The 17,628-nt window shown below is 41.8% G+C and overlaps 2 protein-coding genes across 2 annotated transcripts; both read left to right on the forward strand.

Moving 5' to 3' along the window:
• The first annotated feature begins 499 nt into the window (after positions 1-499).
• Positions 500-3,961, forward strand: PCDHB6 (protocadherin beta 6). Its single transcript, XM_077897556.1, has one exon. It carries the CDS (start codon positions 661-663, stop codon positions 3,106-3,108), a length of 2,448 nt encoding a protein of 815 aa, XP_077753682.1. The 5' UTR covers positions 500-660; the 3' UTR covers positions 3,109-3,961.
• A 9,524-nt stretch (positions 3,962-13,485) lies between these two features.
• Positions 13,486-16,788, forward strand: LOC144313990 (protocadherin beta-7-like). Its single transcript, XM_077897559.1, has one exon. The coding sequence runs from the start codon at positions 14,069-14,071 to the stop codon at positions 16,460-16,462; it is 2,394 nt and encodes a 797-aa protein (XP_077753685.1). The 5' UTR covers positions 13,486-14,068; the 3' UTR covers positions 16,463-16,788.
• The last annotated feature ends 840 nt before the right edge of the window (positions 16,789-17,628 follow it).

Genomic DNA, 17,628 nt, shown 5'->3' on the forward strand with positions numbered 1-17,628 from the left:
TTAAAAAAGAAAATTGTTTATTTTTAATTGGCATGGCTAAACAACTTTTACATTTTGTATAGTTTATTCATTTGTTTGTTGGGACATTTAAATAGTGTACTTCTTGGATTCACAAATCACACTACTCATCAGAGATAAATTTCACTGCCACAGAATAAAAATTGATTATAGGAAGTTTACATTACCAGATTCTTAAATATTAGCATGCATGAGAATCACTTAAAAAGAGAGATTTAAATGCAGATTTTCGTCTGTTAGCACCATCAGAGAATTTCATTCAAGATATGGAGGGAAACCCAGGAGTTGACCTTGAAAAAAACACTCGTGACTCCCAAGTAATTATTTATGCCTGTGGTTCACACACTACAATTTGAGAAATACTGACTCCACCTAGAAGTCATTCTAAGGCTCAGGTTTGGGAACTGGTATTGCCTGTACTCACCTCCTGAAGTTACTGATTTGAACGCGTGGTGGCAGTGCAGGCTAAGAGAGTGAGTAAGAGTTCTGCAGATTCGGTGGACTTCATTTTATTCAGAAGCCCCCCAAAATACAGAACACATTTACAGCCAAATAAGATAGAAGCATCCAGGACAGAAGTCGTCGCCAAAAAAGTTATAAGACGAATTGGAAATTCAACAGCAAAGACATTTCAGAGGGTCGATGGTGGAGGTGGTGGTGAGGACTGGAAAAGGATTTTTTCCTCTGGGATCAGACATAATGGAGATGGCGCAAACAAAAGTACATCGCAAGAAAAGGCAAGTGGCAATTCTCATTATATGGATGCTTTTGTGGGAAGCCGGTTCAGAACCGATTCAATATTCTGTACTGGAGGAGTCAGAAAGTGGCACGTTTGTGGCCAATTTGACAAAGGACTTGGGACTCAGGAAAGGAGAAATGGCTGCACGGGGTGCCCAGGTTGTTTTCAAGGGGAACAGACAGTGTTTGCAGCTTGACCCACAGACCTACGATTTGCTGCTGAATGAAAAACTGGACAGGGAAGAGCTGTGCGGCTCCACTGAGCCATGTGTGCTACCTTTCCAAGTGTTACTGGAAAATCCCTTGCAGTTTTTTCAGGCTGCTTTACGAGTCAGAGATATAAATGACCACGCCCCGGAGTTCCCAGCCAGAGAAATGCTACTAAAAATATCAGAAATTACTACACCAGGAAAGCTATTTCCTTTGAAAATGGCACAGGATTTAGATGCTGGTAGCAACAGTCTTCAGAGCTACACAATCAGCTCCAATCCTCATTTCCACGTTCTCACTCGCAATCGCAGCGATGGCAGGAAGTTCCCGGAGCTGGTGCTGGACAAAGCCTTGGACCGCGAGGAGCAGCCGGAGCTTAGGCTTACTCTCACGGCTCTGGATGGTGGGTCTCCACCCCGGTCTGGGACCGTGGAGATTCAGATCCTGGTCTTGGACATCAATGACAATGCCCCCGAGTTTGCTCAGGAGCTCTATGAGACACAGATCCCTGAAAACAGTTCCCTGGGCTCTCTGATAATCACTGTCTCAGCGAGAGATTTAGATGCAGGACCCTTTGGGGAGGTATCGTATGCCCTGTTTCAGGTAGATGACGTTAATCAACCCTTTGAAATACACGCAATTACAGGAGAAATTCGACTGAGAAAGACTTTGGATTTTGAGGAGTTTCAATCTTATCATGTGGATATTGAGGCTACAGATGGTGGGGGACTATCAGGGAAATGCTCTTTAGTGATCAAGGTTCTGGATGTAAATGACAACACTCCTCAATTGACCATGTCGTCGTTCACCAGTGCCATCCCCGAAAACCTCCCAGAGATCATAGTGGCAGTTTTCAGTGTATCAGATGCAGATTCTGGACAAAATCAACAGGTTATTTGTTCTATAGATGACAATCTCCCCTTTCTTCTACGGCCATCAGTCGAGAATTTCTATACCTTGGTAACAAATGGGGCGCTGGACAGAGAGAGCCAGGCGGAGTACAACATCACCATCACCGTCAGTGACCTGGGGACCCCCAGGCTGAAGACCCAGCACAACATCACCGTGACGGTCTCCGACGTCAACGACAACGCCCCCGCCTTCAGCCAGACCACCTACACCCTGCGCGTCCGCGAGAACAACAGCCCCGCCCTGCACATCGGCACCGTGAGCGCCACCGACAGAGACGCGGGCGCCAACGCCCAGGTCACCTACTCGCTGCTGCCGCCCCGGGACCCGCACCTGCCGCTCGCCTCGCTGGTGTCCATCAACGCGGACAACGGGCAGCTGTTCGCGCTCAGGTCCCTGGACTACGAGGCGCTGCAGGCCTTCGAGGTCCGCGTGGGCGCGGCCGACCGCGGCTCGCCCGCGCTGAGCAGCCAGGCGCTGGTGCGCGTGCTGGTGCTGGACGACAACGACAACGCGCCCTTCGTGCTGTACCCGCTGCAGAACGGCTCTGCGCCCTGCACCGAGCTGGTGCCGCGGGCGGCCGAGGCGGGCTACCTGGTGACCAAGGTGGTGGCGGTGGACGGCGACTCGGGCCAGAACGCCTGGCTGTCGTTCCAGCTGCTCAAGGCCACGGAGCCCGGGCTGTTCGGCGTGTGGGCGCACAACGGCGAGGTGCGCACGGCCCGGCTGCTGAGCGAGCGCGACGCCGTCAGGCACAGGCTGCTGGTGCTGGTCAAGGACAATGGCGAGCCGCCGCTGTCGGCCAGCGTCACGCTGCACGTGCTGCTGGTGGACGGCTTCTCGCAGCCCTACCTGCCGCTGCCGGACGTGGCGGCGGCCGAGGCCCGGGCCGACCCGCTCACCGTCTACCTGGTCATCGCCTTGGCGTCCGTGTCGTCGCTCTTCCTGTGCTCGGCGCTGGCGTTCGTGGCGGTGCGGCTGTGCAGGAGGAGCGGGGCGGCGTCGGGGGGTGGCTGCGCGGTGCCCGAGGGCCACTTTCCGGGCCACCTGGTGGACGTCAGCGGCGCGGGGACCCTGTCCCAGAGCTACCAGTACGAGGTGTGTCTGGCGGGAGGGACTGGGACCAGCGAGTTCAAGTTCCTCAAGCCCATTATCCCCAATTTCGTGGGTGAAGGGGCTGGTAGGGCCACCGAGGAAAACTCTAACTTTAGAGATCATTTTGGGTTCAGTTAAGCATCTCACCTTAAGAGGAGATAAACGATAATAATTAATGTATTATTAGTTTGCAACCTGTTCATTCGCATACAGAGCAGCATATGCATACATTAATAATGATTGCCATATTTATAGTTATTTCAGCTTGTTTTTTTAATTTTTTAAAATTTTTATTTATGATAGTCACAGAGAGAGAGAGAGAGGCAGAGACATAGGCAGAGGGAGAAGCAGGCTCCATGCACCGGGAGCCTGACGTGGGATTCAATCCCGGGTCTCCAGGATCGTACCCTGGGCCAAAGGCAGGCGCCAAACCGCTGCGCCACCCAGGGATCCCCTATTTCAGCTTGTTGAAGTATTTACATTCTGAGCCTCTGGGTGTTTGTTGTCTTCGCTGTTGTTATTTTTAGCCAAGTCACATTTGCATGTGCATAGTGGAGAAATGACGTTTCTCAATCTTGCGGGGGAGATCAGATTTTTGGAGGTCAGCAATGTTTTCAGGTTCCTGATGTTTGAGCTTGTTCAGTAATACCTTGTTATGACTAGGAGAATTGTGTTTTCTGATTATCATCAGCATAGTGTCTTGTAAATGATGACTTTCAATCTTAAAAATACTTTTCACTTATACAAAAATTTTTATTACTTTGGAAATGGTTGGATCTCTGTAGTGTTGTTGTGAAAACGCTATTGTCTTTCCTCAAAGAAACTAGTATTTTATCTGGGTGTTTTTCCTAAGCTCAATATTTTCTTTCAAAAATGGTATCTTTGAACAAGACCATCTGATACAATTTTAAAGAATTCCATCCCTGTTAAACAGAAAAAATGTTGTAGACTTATGATTACTTTTTCATAATAAATGGTTTGGATATGTAAATATGAGAATAATGATTCTCATTCTTTTAAAATAATGTATAGTTACATGGTTCGCACATATTTAAGATGAACAAAAAAACAAAGGATTTTTTTTCACCTTTCAAATTTTTATTTAAATTCTAGTCAGTTAACATATAGTATAATATTGGTTTCAGGAGTAGAATTTAGTGATTCATCATTTACACATAATACCTAGTGCTCTTCAAAACAAGTGTCCTCCTTTATACCCATCACCCATTTAGCCCATCCCCAACCCACCTCCTTCCATCAACCCTCAGTTTTTCCTCTATCACGAAGAGATTCTTATAGTTTGTTTCCCTCTCTCTTTTTGCCCCCCTTCTCATATGTCCATCTGTTTTGTTTCTTAAATTCCACATGAGTGAAATAATGTGGTATTTGCCTTTCTCTGACTTATTTCACTTAGCATAATATACTCTAGCTCCATCCACATTGTTGCAGATGGCAATTTCATTCTTTTTTATGGCTGAGTAATATTCTATTCTAAATATATACATTATATTTGTCCATTCATCAGCCAGTGGACATTTGGGCTCATTCCATGGTTTGGCTATTGTTGGTAATGATGCTACAAACATTGGGGTGCAGGTACCCCTCCAAATCTATAGTTTTGTACCCTTTGGGTAAATGCCAGTAGTGCAATTGCTGGGTCCAGAGATAGTTCTATTTTTAACTTTTTGAGGGAACTCCATACCAGAAAACAAAGGAAATCAGCATCATTATTTCACCACCCAAATAATTATTAAGTCAACATCCTTAAAAGATTTCTATGAATGCATATAAGAACAAGTTAATAAGTTAATAGATGAAAATAATTTCATAAAATGGTTCTATAGTAAATTGCTAGATTTAAAACTATCACGGTTTACTTGAATGTAATAAAGCAAATTATATGAAACTATAGATCTTGCTTAAGCTTAAATAATCCGTATAAGATCAAAAAACAAGGGTATGATGCATATTAAGATATTAGCATCAATTAGCAGCCTGCTTCAAAATGAGCAAAGAAGCATTCTTTCATATCCTCCCTCCTCTCCTCACTTTTATGCTCTATGGTATATCTAGTATCTTATCAGTGTTTATAGTATTTACAATATATTTTAAAAGGATAATCCCCATAATTTAGACTTATATTTTAAGAGACAGTGCATAACAGCCAAACTGTTTATGCAAATTATCAAGTACGTCATTTATTTATTTATGTGTGGTAAGCATAATTGGTTTTTAAATCTATCTGAGACTTCTGATAGCTAAAGTTTGTGGGTCTATTTCTGCTGTATTATTGCTGATTCTTCTCATGTATGTTATTTTTGCTTCTTTGTGTGACTCATATGGTTGATTGCCCTTGAAAATTTATTTGTAGGATGTCCTCAAAGCCTAGGTTGCATGTTTCATCCTTCATAATGTATTTTCATTGGTTTCAGCTAGGATCCTTGAATCACTATCAGTAGGGAATCACTGCAAACTAAGTTTATGGCTTGATGTTTCTCACAACTCAACATGCATATTGAAAATATAAACACACATGAGGACCAATCTGTAGCTACAGTTACCCAGACATCTTTTATTTTTCTTCTGCTCTACTTAACATGGGGGGGGGGCTTCTGTATAATTCCCTGGAGATGAGGAGAGGGAGCATCTTTAGATTTGTTAATACCTATACTATGTAAACATATATATGTATGTGTGTACGTGTGTGTGTATATATATATATATATATGTTGTGTGTGTATCTATATATACACACCCTATGTATGTGTGTGTGTGTGTGTGTGTGTGTGTAGGGTGTAGCCCTATGGGGTCCCTTAAAATGGGGAGGATCTTTGTATAATATGTTGCAAATTTGCTTGGCCCTGAGTCTTGATTGATATTTATTTACTCTCATGAACAGCACCAAATCAAGGCCCACAAGCAAATATTTTTAAATGCTTTAATAAGTTTCGTTGTTCTGATACATTGTTTACCCCTCCGTTATAGGCTTCCATCAAAAATTGGTTTTTCTTTTCACTATGTTTTCTACTGTTTTTACCTCTTTGATTTTTTTTAGGTAGTTTTTAAAAAATATATTTAATTTATTTATTCATGAGAGACACAGAGAGGGAGAGAGGCAGAGACACAACACAGGCAGAAGGAGAAGCAGGCTCCATGCAGGGAGCCCAATGCAGGACTCGATCCCTGGACTAGATCCCCGGACTAGATCCCCGGACTCGATCCCCGGACTCAATCTCCAGACTCCAGAATCATGCCCTGGGCCGAAGGGAGGCGCTAAACTGCTGAGCCACCCAGGGATCCCCTTAAGCAGTTTTTAAAAAAAGAGTCTTGGCCGTTATTCTTTATTATTTTCCAGGTGAGGGTCATCTGCATTATCTATACCATCAATTTCAGAAGTGAGAAGCTCTGCCTAATGTCTTTTCAATTTGAAGATTCAATTTTGCCATCATTCCAATGATATATGAGGCTATTTTTCTTTGAAGCCACTGTTCCATTCATTGGGTACTCTGTCCAGACAAATGATCTCATTTGCCCACTAAACTTTATTATTTTTATTTTTTCTTTATTTTTTGTATATTTCTTATTGGAGTTAAATTTGCCAACTTCTAGCATAACACCCAGTGTCCATCCCATCAAGTGCCCTCCTCAGTGCCCATTACCCACCCACTAAACTTTAATCCCTCCATAGAGAGGGCTCTTTTTCTATTATGCTTAGGAAAATACTTGTTGAAGTAAATATAGATGAATGAGAGTTGAATAAATTAATGAATTTCAGTTTGTTATTTTATCATCTGGCTATATAAACTTAAAAACTACAACAAAATATTTTATTTTTATAAAATGCTCATGTACTGTTTACACTATTTGATATTTGCTTCATCATTTAGGATAACAATTTATAATTTAGGATTTGTAAGCCATCATTTTTTAAAATGTATGATGTGATGTTGAGCACTTTCCTTATTTATTCACAAACAATGAAATTTTAAAAATTTTATATTAAAGGGAGAGGGAGGAGAGGCAGAGGAAGAAGGAGAAAGAGAGAGAGAGTCCCAAGAAGACTCCTTGCCAGAAGGCAAAGCCCTACTTGGGGCTTGATCCCATGACCCTAAGATCATGATCTGAGCCAAAATCAAGAGTCAGAGGTTAAACCAACTGAGGCACCGAGGGGCTCCAAACAATGAAATTTTTTAAACTTATTTTATTTTTTGTGTTACATATAAAGGGATAAAGAAAGTATCTATGATTTGGTTTCAGACCATGGTCTGTTTTTAAATACATATATTTATATTTATAATGTGTATATATATTAAATTTATTAAATATTTTCATCCTTGGTTTTTCAGGAATGTACCTGTAATTTATTCTTCTCTATTCTTAAGCCAACTAATATGTGTTAGCTTAAGGAAATAGCGCTTTAACTACTTGATGATTTTATACTTTACTTCCTTTCCTTTACAAACTCTAATTGAGAAGCTCCTATTCCTTATAATTTGAGTGAAGGTGTACAATTTTGAATTTAGGTGAATTATTAAGAATTGAAGACAATAAAAAACAGAAGCCACTCAATGTATATCTAACCAGAAAAGATATTTGCTAGAAGGAATTAAAAAATCATAAGAACTGGACAAGCAAAAGCGAGAGAGCCAGCACTGAACTGGTTTTGAAGGCATTCTGCTATTGTTGCAGTACAGAAATCAAGAAGCTGCTATTACTACCAAAACTGTTGCTTCCACAATGTCTTCTTCCACCATCACCTCCCAAACTGGTGACAATGCACTGGAACCTAGAGTCTTGGTGCCACAGTGGCCTCCAATTCCTTCTGAAACTCATGGCTAGACCCAGAAATGCTGGCTTGGTTGCAAGCACTCACATCTCTCTGACCTTGCTGGTCAACAGGAATGACAGTGGGTAGATGACCTTTGCCTATCTTCTCAGGATCATCCAAAGGCATTTCACTGGTAAAGCCAAATTTACATCCAGAAAATAATTCAAAAGAATCCTTAAAATGGAGATTTAAGACTTCTAGATCCAGAATTCTTAAAAAGTCATAAGAAGAAGTAGGAATGGATGACAGTTGCCAATAGCACCCTGAGGAAGCATCATTAGTTCAAAGAGAATCTTGTCCCAGCAACTGAATTCATTTATTGCTTTGGGGCTAAGTTTTCAGTGGAACAAGAATTCTTTTATTCAAATCACAACACCGATATGTAGAAATGCAACCATGTGCTCTTCTAATAAGCAATGCGAACAGGCAGTTTAGTTGACCCTATCTGCTCCTAGTGAGCAGTGGGAACTATAGGTGTGGTCTGAGTGGGTATGACATAGACTACTCATTTCACCCAAATGTATGTTCTACCCTTATTTTCACTAATAGAGCTCTCATTTTTAGTTGCCCATGTGGATATATGGGCTATAGATTGTATTTTCCAACTTTTGTTGTGATTGAGAGTGGTCTTGTGACTAAGTTATAGCCATTGAGATATGAGTCCCATGGAATATTCCATGGAAGTAGTCTTTAAAAAAGAAGACAAAGAAAAAAAAAAGAAGACAAAGCCTTTCCTTTCTCCTTTTTTTTGGTCTAAGAGGAGATATAATGGATGGATACTATGCAGCTATCTTGTATTATAAAGTAAAGGCCATGATTTGAAGATGATAAAACAAAAAGATGGAAAGTGATGATCCCAGATAACACTGAATGCATTTCAAGCTACTAAACTTTTATGAGAGAAAATAAAATTTTATTTTGTGTTAGCCATTGTTGCTATGGGTTCTTTTACAGTATCAGGTTGAAATTATAGAGAACATATTTATATATAGAAATTACATAGAACATAATTCTGGCTGATATAGTATGCTTCTTTAACAAAGTGATATTTAAGATAAGAACCAAAGAATGATTAGAGAAAATTGTGAGGCTTACATGCATGTCTTAGAAATCAAGATTTATTGAGAACAAATAGAAAAGGAAACAACCCAAGATTTAAAAAAATAATTTTTAAAAATGAAGAAAATAAATTGATTGTAAGTATAAGAGATAAATTAATTAAATAGAATAATAACCACAGAAGATTTAACCAATAAAACATTAAGTCTATTTGTCTGGAAAATTCAAGGGTATTTATTTTGAGTTAAACTGGTGGATTGGATATGCACCTTTAATTTACTTCATTTAAATATGCAGTAACATAAAAGTGAAGAGCTATTTTCAAAAACATAAACTTACAAGAATGGAAAGAGTAATGTAGAAGACAACGGAGAATAATCTTAGTGGCTAGAAAGTAGATGAATGACTTAGTAGACTGACAACCAATTACCAATACTGAAAGGGGGAAAAGCTGAGAACCAATCCTATTTAAACTTCAGGATACTCAGAAGCATCAGAGCTGTCAGCCTGAGATACTCTGGAAATGATGATAAGGTGCCAAACATGGAGGATCATATAAAAATTGCCTGAAAAGTGGTTAAATATGTAACAGATCACTTTTCCCCACTGCAGTCAAGAGCAACCTATTTCTCTGATCCTAGCACAAGTCTGGAGTTTTGATTTCTTATAACAGCAAAAAGGAGAGTCATTATATTAGAGGTTCCACTGGCAAAATTGAGGGCAGGGTAATATGGGTAGTGGAAATAAGTGACCATCTAAACATTGAGTGCTGACTAATATTAAAATGCTATGATAATCACTAGGACCAATTACAGATGTTTCAGTTCTCCTCTCAGACACATGGCAGAATTAACTTCCTTCCTTCCTTCCTTCCTTCCTTCCTTCCTTCCTTCCTTCCTTCCTTCCTTCCTTCCTTCCCACCTTCCCACCTTCTCACCTTCCCTCCCTTCCTTTCCTAGAGAGAGCGCTCGCATGGCGGGGTGGGGGGGGGCCAGAGGGAGAGAGAAAATCTTAAGCAGGCACCATGGAGCCTGACTTGGGGCTTGAGATCATGACCTGAGCTGAAATCAAGAGATGGATGCTTAATACACTAACCACCCAGGCGCCCCTGGCAGAATTTCAATTGTTTCCTCTTTATTTTTTTTTCAATTCTACTTTCTCTTTAAATTATGTATGACCATGTAATTTCTTTTGGCCAATAAAATATGAGAGGAAATGATACAGGGGCACCTGGGTGACTCAGTGGTTTAGTGCTGCCTTCATCCCAGGGTGTGATCCTGGGGTCCCTGGATCGAGTCCCACATCAGGCTCCCTGCATGGAGTCTGCTTCTCCCTCTGGCTGTGTCTCTGACTCTCTCTCTCTGTGGCTCTCATGAATAAATAAATAAAATCTTAAAAAAAGAAATGATAAATATTACTCTGGGCTAAATCTTTAAGAGAGTGTGCATGGTTTAACACATTTACTTTCCCCAATATAGTGATCCTAAAAGCATAGGTGGAGATGGAGTCTCCAAAAGCCTGGATCCCTGACTGACCACTATAATGGCTCCATGCTGAACTTTATAGATATGTAGTGTAAGAAAGGAATCAACTTCCATTGTGTTAAGCTATGGAGATTTGGAGTTGTTTGATATTGAAGCCTTACCTAGTGTATCCTGAGTGATGCGGATCTCCACTACTCTTCTCCCATCAATCTTTTACATTTTCAATCTATGCCTTTTCCTTTTGGGTAGGAGATTTTATAGACTTGAGTAACCTGGCCAGCTCAAGTGGAAAGACCTAATCAGACTGACACTGGGGTTTCCCAACCTCAAGTGCTTTCAATTTACCTAAGAGTACATATCAAAGTGGATAAGCCCTGCCAACGTGCTCAGAGTGACCACTTCGCTCCTTAGTCTACCAAACTAAATTAAGAACAGACACCTGAATGAGACACCTGAAGAAAATTTCTAAAAAGAAAAACAGAAATGGGCAGCCCAGGTGGCTCAGTGGTTTAGTGCCGCCTTCAGCCCAGGGCGTGATCCTGGAGACCCTGGATCCAGTCCTATGTCAGGCTCCCTGCATGGAGACTGCTTCTCCCTCTGCCTGTGTCTCTGCCTCTCTCTCTCTCCTCTCTGTGTTTCTCATGAATAAATAAAATCTTTAAAAAAAGAAAAACAGAAACAAAATCCAAGCAAAGAGGAAAGGAGGTAATTGGATAAAACATTTGCAGAGAAGAAAACTTGAAAAAACAACTATAATTAATACCATCAGATGAGAAAAGAAGTTATTGCATCTAAGAAATAAGTACAAACAGACGGATCCCTTGAAAATATCCTTTTAAAAAAGAAGGCTCTTTTAAAATCTGAACGTAATAAAGAAATGAAAATCTCAAGAAAAGCTTGAAGGTGAAGTTTAGAAAATATTCCAGGAAATATTACCAAAGTATTTGAAAATGTTAAACAGGAGAGAGAGAAAAAAGGATATTAGAGATCATAAAGAGGCCCACCATTTGATTTGTATTAATTGAGAGAGAGAGAAAAAAACCATTATCCATGAAATAATTCAAGAAAATTTCTAAGAGCTGAAGAGAATTAGTTTCCTAGTAGAAAGGAATTGTCAATGGATGAACATAAACTCAAACTAAGACACATGAATGTTTAATTAAAAAATGCTTGGCACAATGACAAAATACTACAAGAAATAAAAATACAGGTTACACATAGGAAGATCTAAAAGAATATTTGCCTTAGAGTTTTTAAAGATTTTATTTATTCATGAGACACACAGAGAGAGGCAGAGACATAGGCAGAGGGAGAAGCAGGCTCCCTGTAGAGAGCCGGATGCGGGACTCTATCCCAGGACCCCAGGATCACGACCTGAGCCAAAGGCCAAGGCCGACACTCAACCACCAAGCCACCAAGTGCCCCTTGCCTTAGAGTTCTTAACAAATACATTGGTTTAGGGAACTCACTGAAAAAATTTTAAAATTCTGAAGAAAAGTATTTCTAACCTAGAAATCTATAATCATATTATCAATCAAGTTTGAGGATAGACTAAAATATTTTAATACACCCAAGGTCACAACAAAATTTAACTCTCATATACTCTTTCTGGAAACTACTAGAAATCTATCAAAATGTTAGAGTAGTCCAAGAGAGAGGAAGCCAAAAGAAACAGAAAAGAGAATATTGATAAAAGGAGTGAAATGAATCTCTAAATGAGGTTCAAGGATGATCTCAGGATGACAACTGCGTCTCAAGTGTAAACTTGCCCAGTGTGGAGCTGTATAACTCAAGAGACAGGCATTTTGGAGGATATCATCATCAAGTCCCCTGACATCTCTTCAATTCAATGAAACTATTGTAGGATGTGATCTATTAAAGTCATAGAGTAAGCCAAAAAAGAGGAAGAAATAAAACCCTAGAAATAGGAAATCCAACCAGAATAAAAAGCAAAGAGAATTCCAAGCATGACAGCAAAGGAATGTTCTAGTATGATAGCAATGCAGCACATGTAGAACAACCACCCAATTTAAAGAAAATGGTATCACAGAAGATATGGAAATGATTGTGTAGGAAACTGTACTGAGAGTCAACAGGAATTATGAGACAAGTGATAAAATAAGTGGGGCACCTGGGTGGCTCAGTCAGTTAAACGTCTGACATCTGCTCAGGTCATATCTCAGTATCCTGGAATTGAGCCTAGCTTCCTGCTCTGAGCTCAGTGGGAAGTCTGCTTCTTCCTTTCCCTCTTGAAATTGCTCTCATCCTGCTCATGCTCTCTCTCTCTCTACCCCAAATAAATAAAATCTTTAAAAGAGGAAAATCAAGTAAAATGAAAAATCAAGGCAGTTATTAACTTCAAGAAAGAAAATGAGGAAGAAAATATAATAAATATACAACAATGTTCCCAATAATAATGCATCTAAAGGAAAGCATGAAGGAGCCTTGAAAGTGTACAAGAGCTAAAACCTACCCAACATAATAAGCAGTTCAGTGATAATGTCTAAAATTAATCAAAATACAGCAGAATACAAAATAAGACAGAAGAGATAACTAAAAGAAATTGGGAAGGGAGCTAGGAAAATAAAGAAAGGGCAGAAATGATTGTATTTTATTCTAAGCCACTTAGTGCAATTTGATTTTGAACCAAATTCATATATTATTTTGGAGAAAAGATGCATATTAAAAGATCAGCAAAATAGAGACCTTGCAAGCCTCCCCAAGAATAAAAAGGAGACAAACATTAAACATTGCTAATAATGGGGATATACCTTAAAGATAAAAAATAGAATGAATTTTGCAAACCTAGAAAAATGAATGGATTTATAAAATTGAATACAAATTACTTTAAAAGTAAAACCTGGACAGATTGATAACCAAAAGTAAAATGGGAAAGATAGTCATAGATATACCACCAGCAAAGCCACCAAACAGAACTCATTTAAAAGCTGAAGGAAGTTTTCTTTCTTTTTTTGTTAAATATTTTATTTATTCATGATAGAGAGAGAGAGAGAGAGAGAGAGAGAGAGGCGCGCAGAGGGAGAAGCAGGTTCCATGCCCGGAGCTCCACACGGGACTTGATCCTGGGACTCGATTCCGGGACTTGATCCTGGGACTTGCTCCTGGGACTTGATCCTGGGACTCCAGGGTCACGCCCTGGGCTAAAGGCAGGCGCCAAACCACTGAGCCACCCAGGGATCCCCTGGAGGAAATTTTCTTAAGTAAAACTTAAGGAAGTTTTACTCCTGGTGGGAAGCCAGAGTTAAATTTCATGTTCCCAGGTTAAGAAAAACAACAGATTATTCTTCTACAAATTCAGACTATCAGAGGGAAAAGCTATGTAAGCTATTAACATTATCGTGACCATTTGAGGAAAATGATGTAATAAAACCGCACAGACCCTTTGGGGTAAAAAAAATCACTTCTGTTGGCAGTTGCTTGAATCTGCCATCTTTTGGTTCTATTCTTGAAAACGGGAACAACATCTACAAAACGCAAGGTGGCGCTGCTGGCTAAAAAGAGGGGGGATACTCATACAAAGGATGTTACAAATTCTACTGGTCAGAGGAAAGCTGACAGACAAGAAAAGTAAAGGAAACGGTGGTGATGGAGTTGGGAGAAAGCATTGCTATTATCCACCTCATTTCTAAGGATTCGGTTTCTGCAATTTCTGAGAACTGCTTGAGGCAGAGCAAACCGTGGTTTTGAAAGGTTGCTTAAACAAAGAATGGAGGCCATAGTGGCGCCTGCAGTGCAGAAAAGGCAAGTGTTCTTTCTTTGTGTGTTTTTGGGAGTGTCTTGGGCTGGCACAGAACCGCTTCAGTATTTTGTGGCAGAGGAAATGGAGAGGGGGACTTTTCTGGCCAACCTAGCAATTGATCTGGGATTGGAGCCGGGGGAAGTATCAGCTCGGGGATGTAGAATCGTTTCAGATGAGAACATAAGATTTTTACTCCTCAATCCGCTTACTGGTGACTTACTTCTAAATGAGAAATTAGACCGAGAGAAATTGTGCGGCCCCACAGAGCCGTGTGTGTTGCCTTTCCAGCTGCTACTTGAAAAGCCTTTTCAGATTTTCCGTGCTGAGCTATGGGTCAGAGACATCAATGATCATTCTCCAGTATTTCTAGACAAAGAGATTTCCTTGAACATATTAGAAAGTACCACTCCAGGGGTAACATTTCTTCTAGAAAGGGCAGAGGATTCAGATGTTGGTATCAACAACCTGAGAAACTACACCATCAGCTCCAACATCTATTTCCATATTGATGTCCGTGATAGTGGAGAGGGGAATGTTTATCCCGAATTGGTACTGGATAGAGTGCTGGATCGTGAAGAGGTTTCTGAACTCAGTTTAACACTCACAGCCCTGGATGGCGGCTCTCCGCCCAGATCCGGGACCACCCTAATACACATACTGGTTTTGGATGTAAATGACAATGTCCCTGAATTTGTACAGTCGCTTTACAGGGTGCAGGTGCCTGAAAACAGCCCTGTTGGCTCCCTGGTTGTCGCTGTATTAGCTAGAGATTTAGATGCTGGAAGTAATGGAGAAATAGTCTATGCATTTTCGTATGCTACGGATAGAATTCTCAAAACGTTTCGAATCAATTCAACATCTGGCAAACTTTACCTTAAAGCCGAATTGAACTACGAGGCAATACAAACTTATACATTAACTATTCAGGCCAAAGATGGTGGAGGGCTTTCTGGAAAATGTACTGTGGTGGTCCATGTAACAGATATCAATGATAATCCACCAGAACTACTCATGTCATCACTTACTAGCCCAATTGCAGAAAACTCGCCGGACACAGTAGTAGCTGTTTTTAGGATCAGAGACAGAGATTCAGGGAACAATGCAAAGATGGTGTGCTCCATCCAGGACGATCTCCCCTTCATCCTGAAGCCATCAGTAGAGAATTTCTACACCCTGGTAACAGAGAGCCCCCTCGACAGAGAGAGACAGGCGGAGTACAACATCACCATCACCGTCAGTGACCTGGGGACCCCCAGGCTGAAGACCCAGCACAACATCACCGTGACGGTCTCCGACGTCAACGACAACGCCCCCGCCTTCAGCCAGACCACCTACACCCTGCGCGTCCGCGAGAACAACAGCCCCGCCCTGCACATCGGCACCGTGAGCGCCACCGACAGAGACGCGGGCGCCAACGCCCAGGTCACCTACTCGCTGCTGCCGCCCCGGGACCCGCACCTGCCGCTCGCCTCGCTGGTGTCCATCAACGCGGACAACGGGCAGCTGTTCGCGCTCAGGTCCCTGGACTACGAGGCGCTGCAGGCCTTCGAGGTCCGCGTGGGCGCGGCCGACCGCGGCTCGCCCGCGCTGAGCAGCCAGGCGCTGGTGCGCGTGCTGGTGCTGGACGACAACGACAACGCGCCCTTCGTGCTGTACCCGCTGCAGAACGGCTCTGCGCCCTGCACCGAGCTGGTGCCGCGGGCGGCCGAGGCGGGCTACCTGGTGACCAAGGTGGTGGCGGTGGACGGCGACTCGGGCCAGAACGCCTGGCTGTCGTTCCAGCTGCTCAAGGCCACGGAGCCCGGGCTGTTCGGCGTGTGGGCGCACAACGGCGAGGTGCGCACGGCCCGGCTGCTGAGCGAGCGCGACGCCGTCAGGCACAGGCTGCTGGTGCTGGTCAAGGACAATGGCGAGCCGCCGCTGTCGGCCAGCGTCACGCTGCACGTGCTGCTGGTGGACGGCTTCTCGCAGCCCTACCTGCCGCTGCCGGACGTGGCGGCGGCCGAGGCCCGGGCCGACCCGCTCACCGTCTACCTGGTCATCGCCTTGGCGTCCGTGTCGTCGCTCTTCCTGTGCTCGGCGCTGGCGTTCGTGGCGGTGCGGCTGTGCAGGAGGAGCGGGGCGGCGTCGGGGGGTGGCTGCGCGGTGCCCGAGGGCCACTTTCCGGGCCACCTGGTGGACGTCAGCGGCGCGGGGACCCTGTCCCAGAGCTACCGGTACGAGGTGTGTCTGGCGGGAGGGACTGGGACCAGCGAGTTCAAGTTCCTCAAGCCGATTCTCCCCAACCTCCCACCCCAGTGCCCTGGGAAAGAAACAGAAGAAAATCCTAACTTCCGCAATAGTTTTGGGTTCAACATATAGAGATCATAATTATGTTTCACATTCCATAAGTGCCACTTTTCGTGCCACTTCCAGATCAATGTTATTTCCCCCAATTTGTGTGTATTTTAAATTGTATTCTGTGTACTTTTATATTTTCACAAATTCTACCCATCTTTCAAGTAAATGTTATCTTTGTGATTATAATTAGAGGATACTTTTTCTGTAATCCAGGAGGTCTTAATGGGTAATTAGTTTGCCTCCTTAAGTAACAGCACCAAATCACTTTTGTTCATTGTCCTCTATCCAGTTGAACTTTCACTTACAATTATGCTTTTGGTAAAATAAAGCAGACCACTTTCAAAGTGTTTCAAGTGTTCAAGTACTTCTTCATTTCATTTTTTTCTTGTGGTATAGCAATGAATACTATTCAGAAATATCATTTTTCTTCCTTTAAAGTCACTGCATTTTTATTAACACTTTAAAATGTTTACTGCTGTTGAAAATAACACCTGGAAAATCATGTCCTTGTTAGAAAGGACCCGAAGACCATTTTATTAACACCTCATCTTCATTCATCCTGGAGAGTGATTGTGAAGGCCCTTCAGTATTGTAGCGACCCAGAAAGTCTTGGAATATGAAGTGATAATTTTCCAGAATTCTTGTTGATATTACAAAGGTATGATATAATCCACTTGAATCCATCTGAATAATAATAACCAAACCTTAAAAAATGACAGCCCACAGAAAAATTATGTTGTTTTTAAGGTTGTGTACATACTTAATAGAAATGTTTTGTAGACAATTTTTAGCTTAGGTGAATTCTAAAATTGCCCATATTATTACATTCTCTTTAATTTTCATGTGTGGTTATGATCTACTAATTTGCTTTCATGACCCTATTAATGGGTAGCAGGCCAAAGTTTGAAAACCATTTTTCTCAGATATATATATATATATATATATATATATATATATATATATATATTCAAAAGAAATAAAAGCATATCTTCACACATGCACAAAAACTATATACATGCATGTTCATAGTAGCATTACTCATAATATTACCAAAAGTGGAGATACCCCAAATGTCCATCAACTGATGAATGGATAAACAAGATATAGTATCTCCATACAATGGGATTGTTATTATTCAACACTAAAGTGAAATGAAGTACTGTAACAAACTACAACATAGGCGAACC

This window comes from Canis aureus, chromosome 5, assembly GCF_053574225.1.
Source record: "Canis aureus isolate CA01 chromosome 5, VMU_Caureus_v.1.0, whole genome shotgun sequence".
Taxonomy (NCBI): domain Eukaryota; kingdom Metazoa; phylum Chordata; class Mammalia; order Carnivora; family Canidae; genus Canis; species Canis aureus.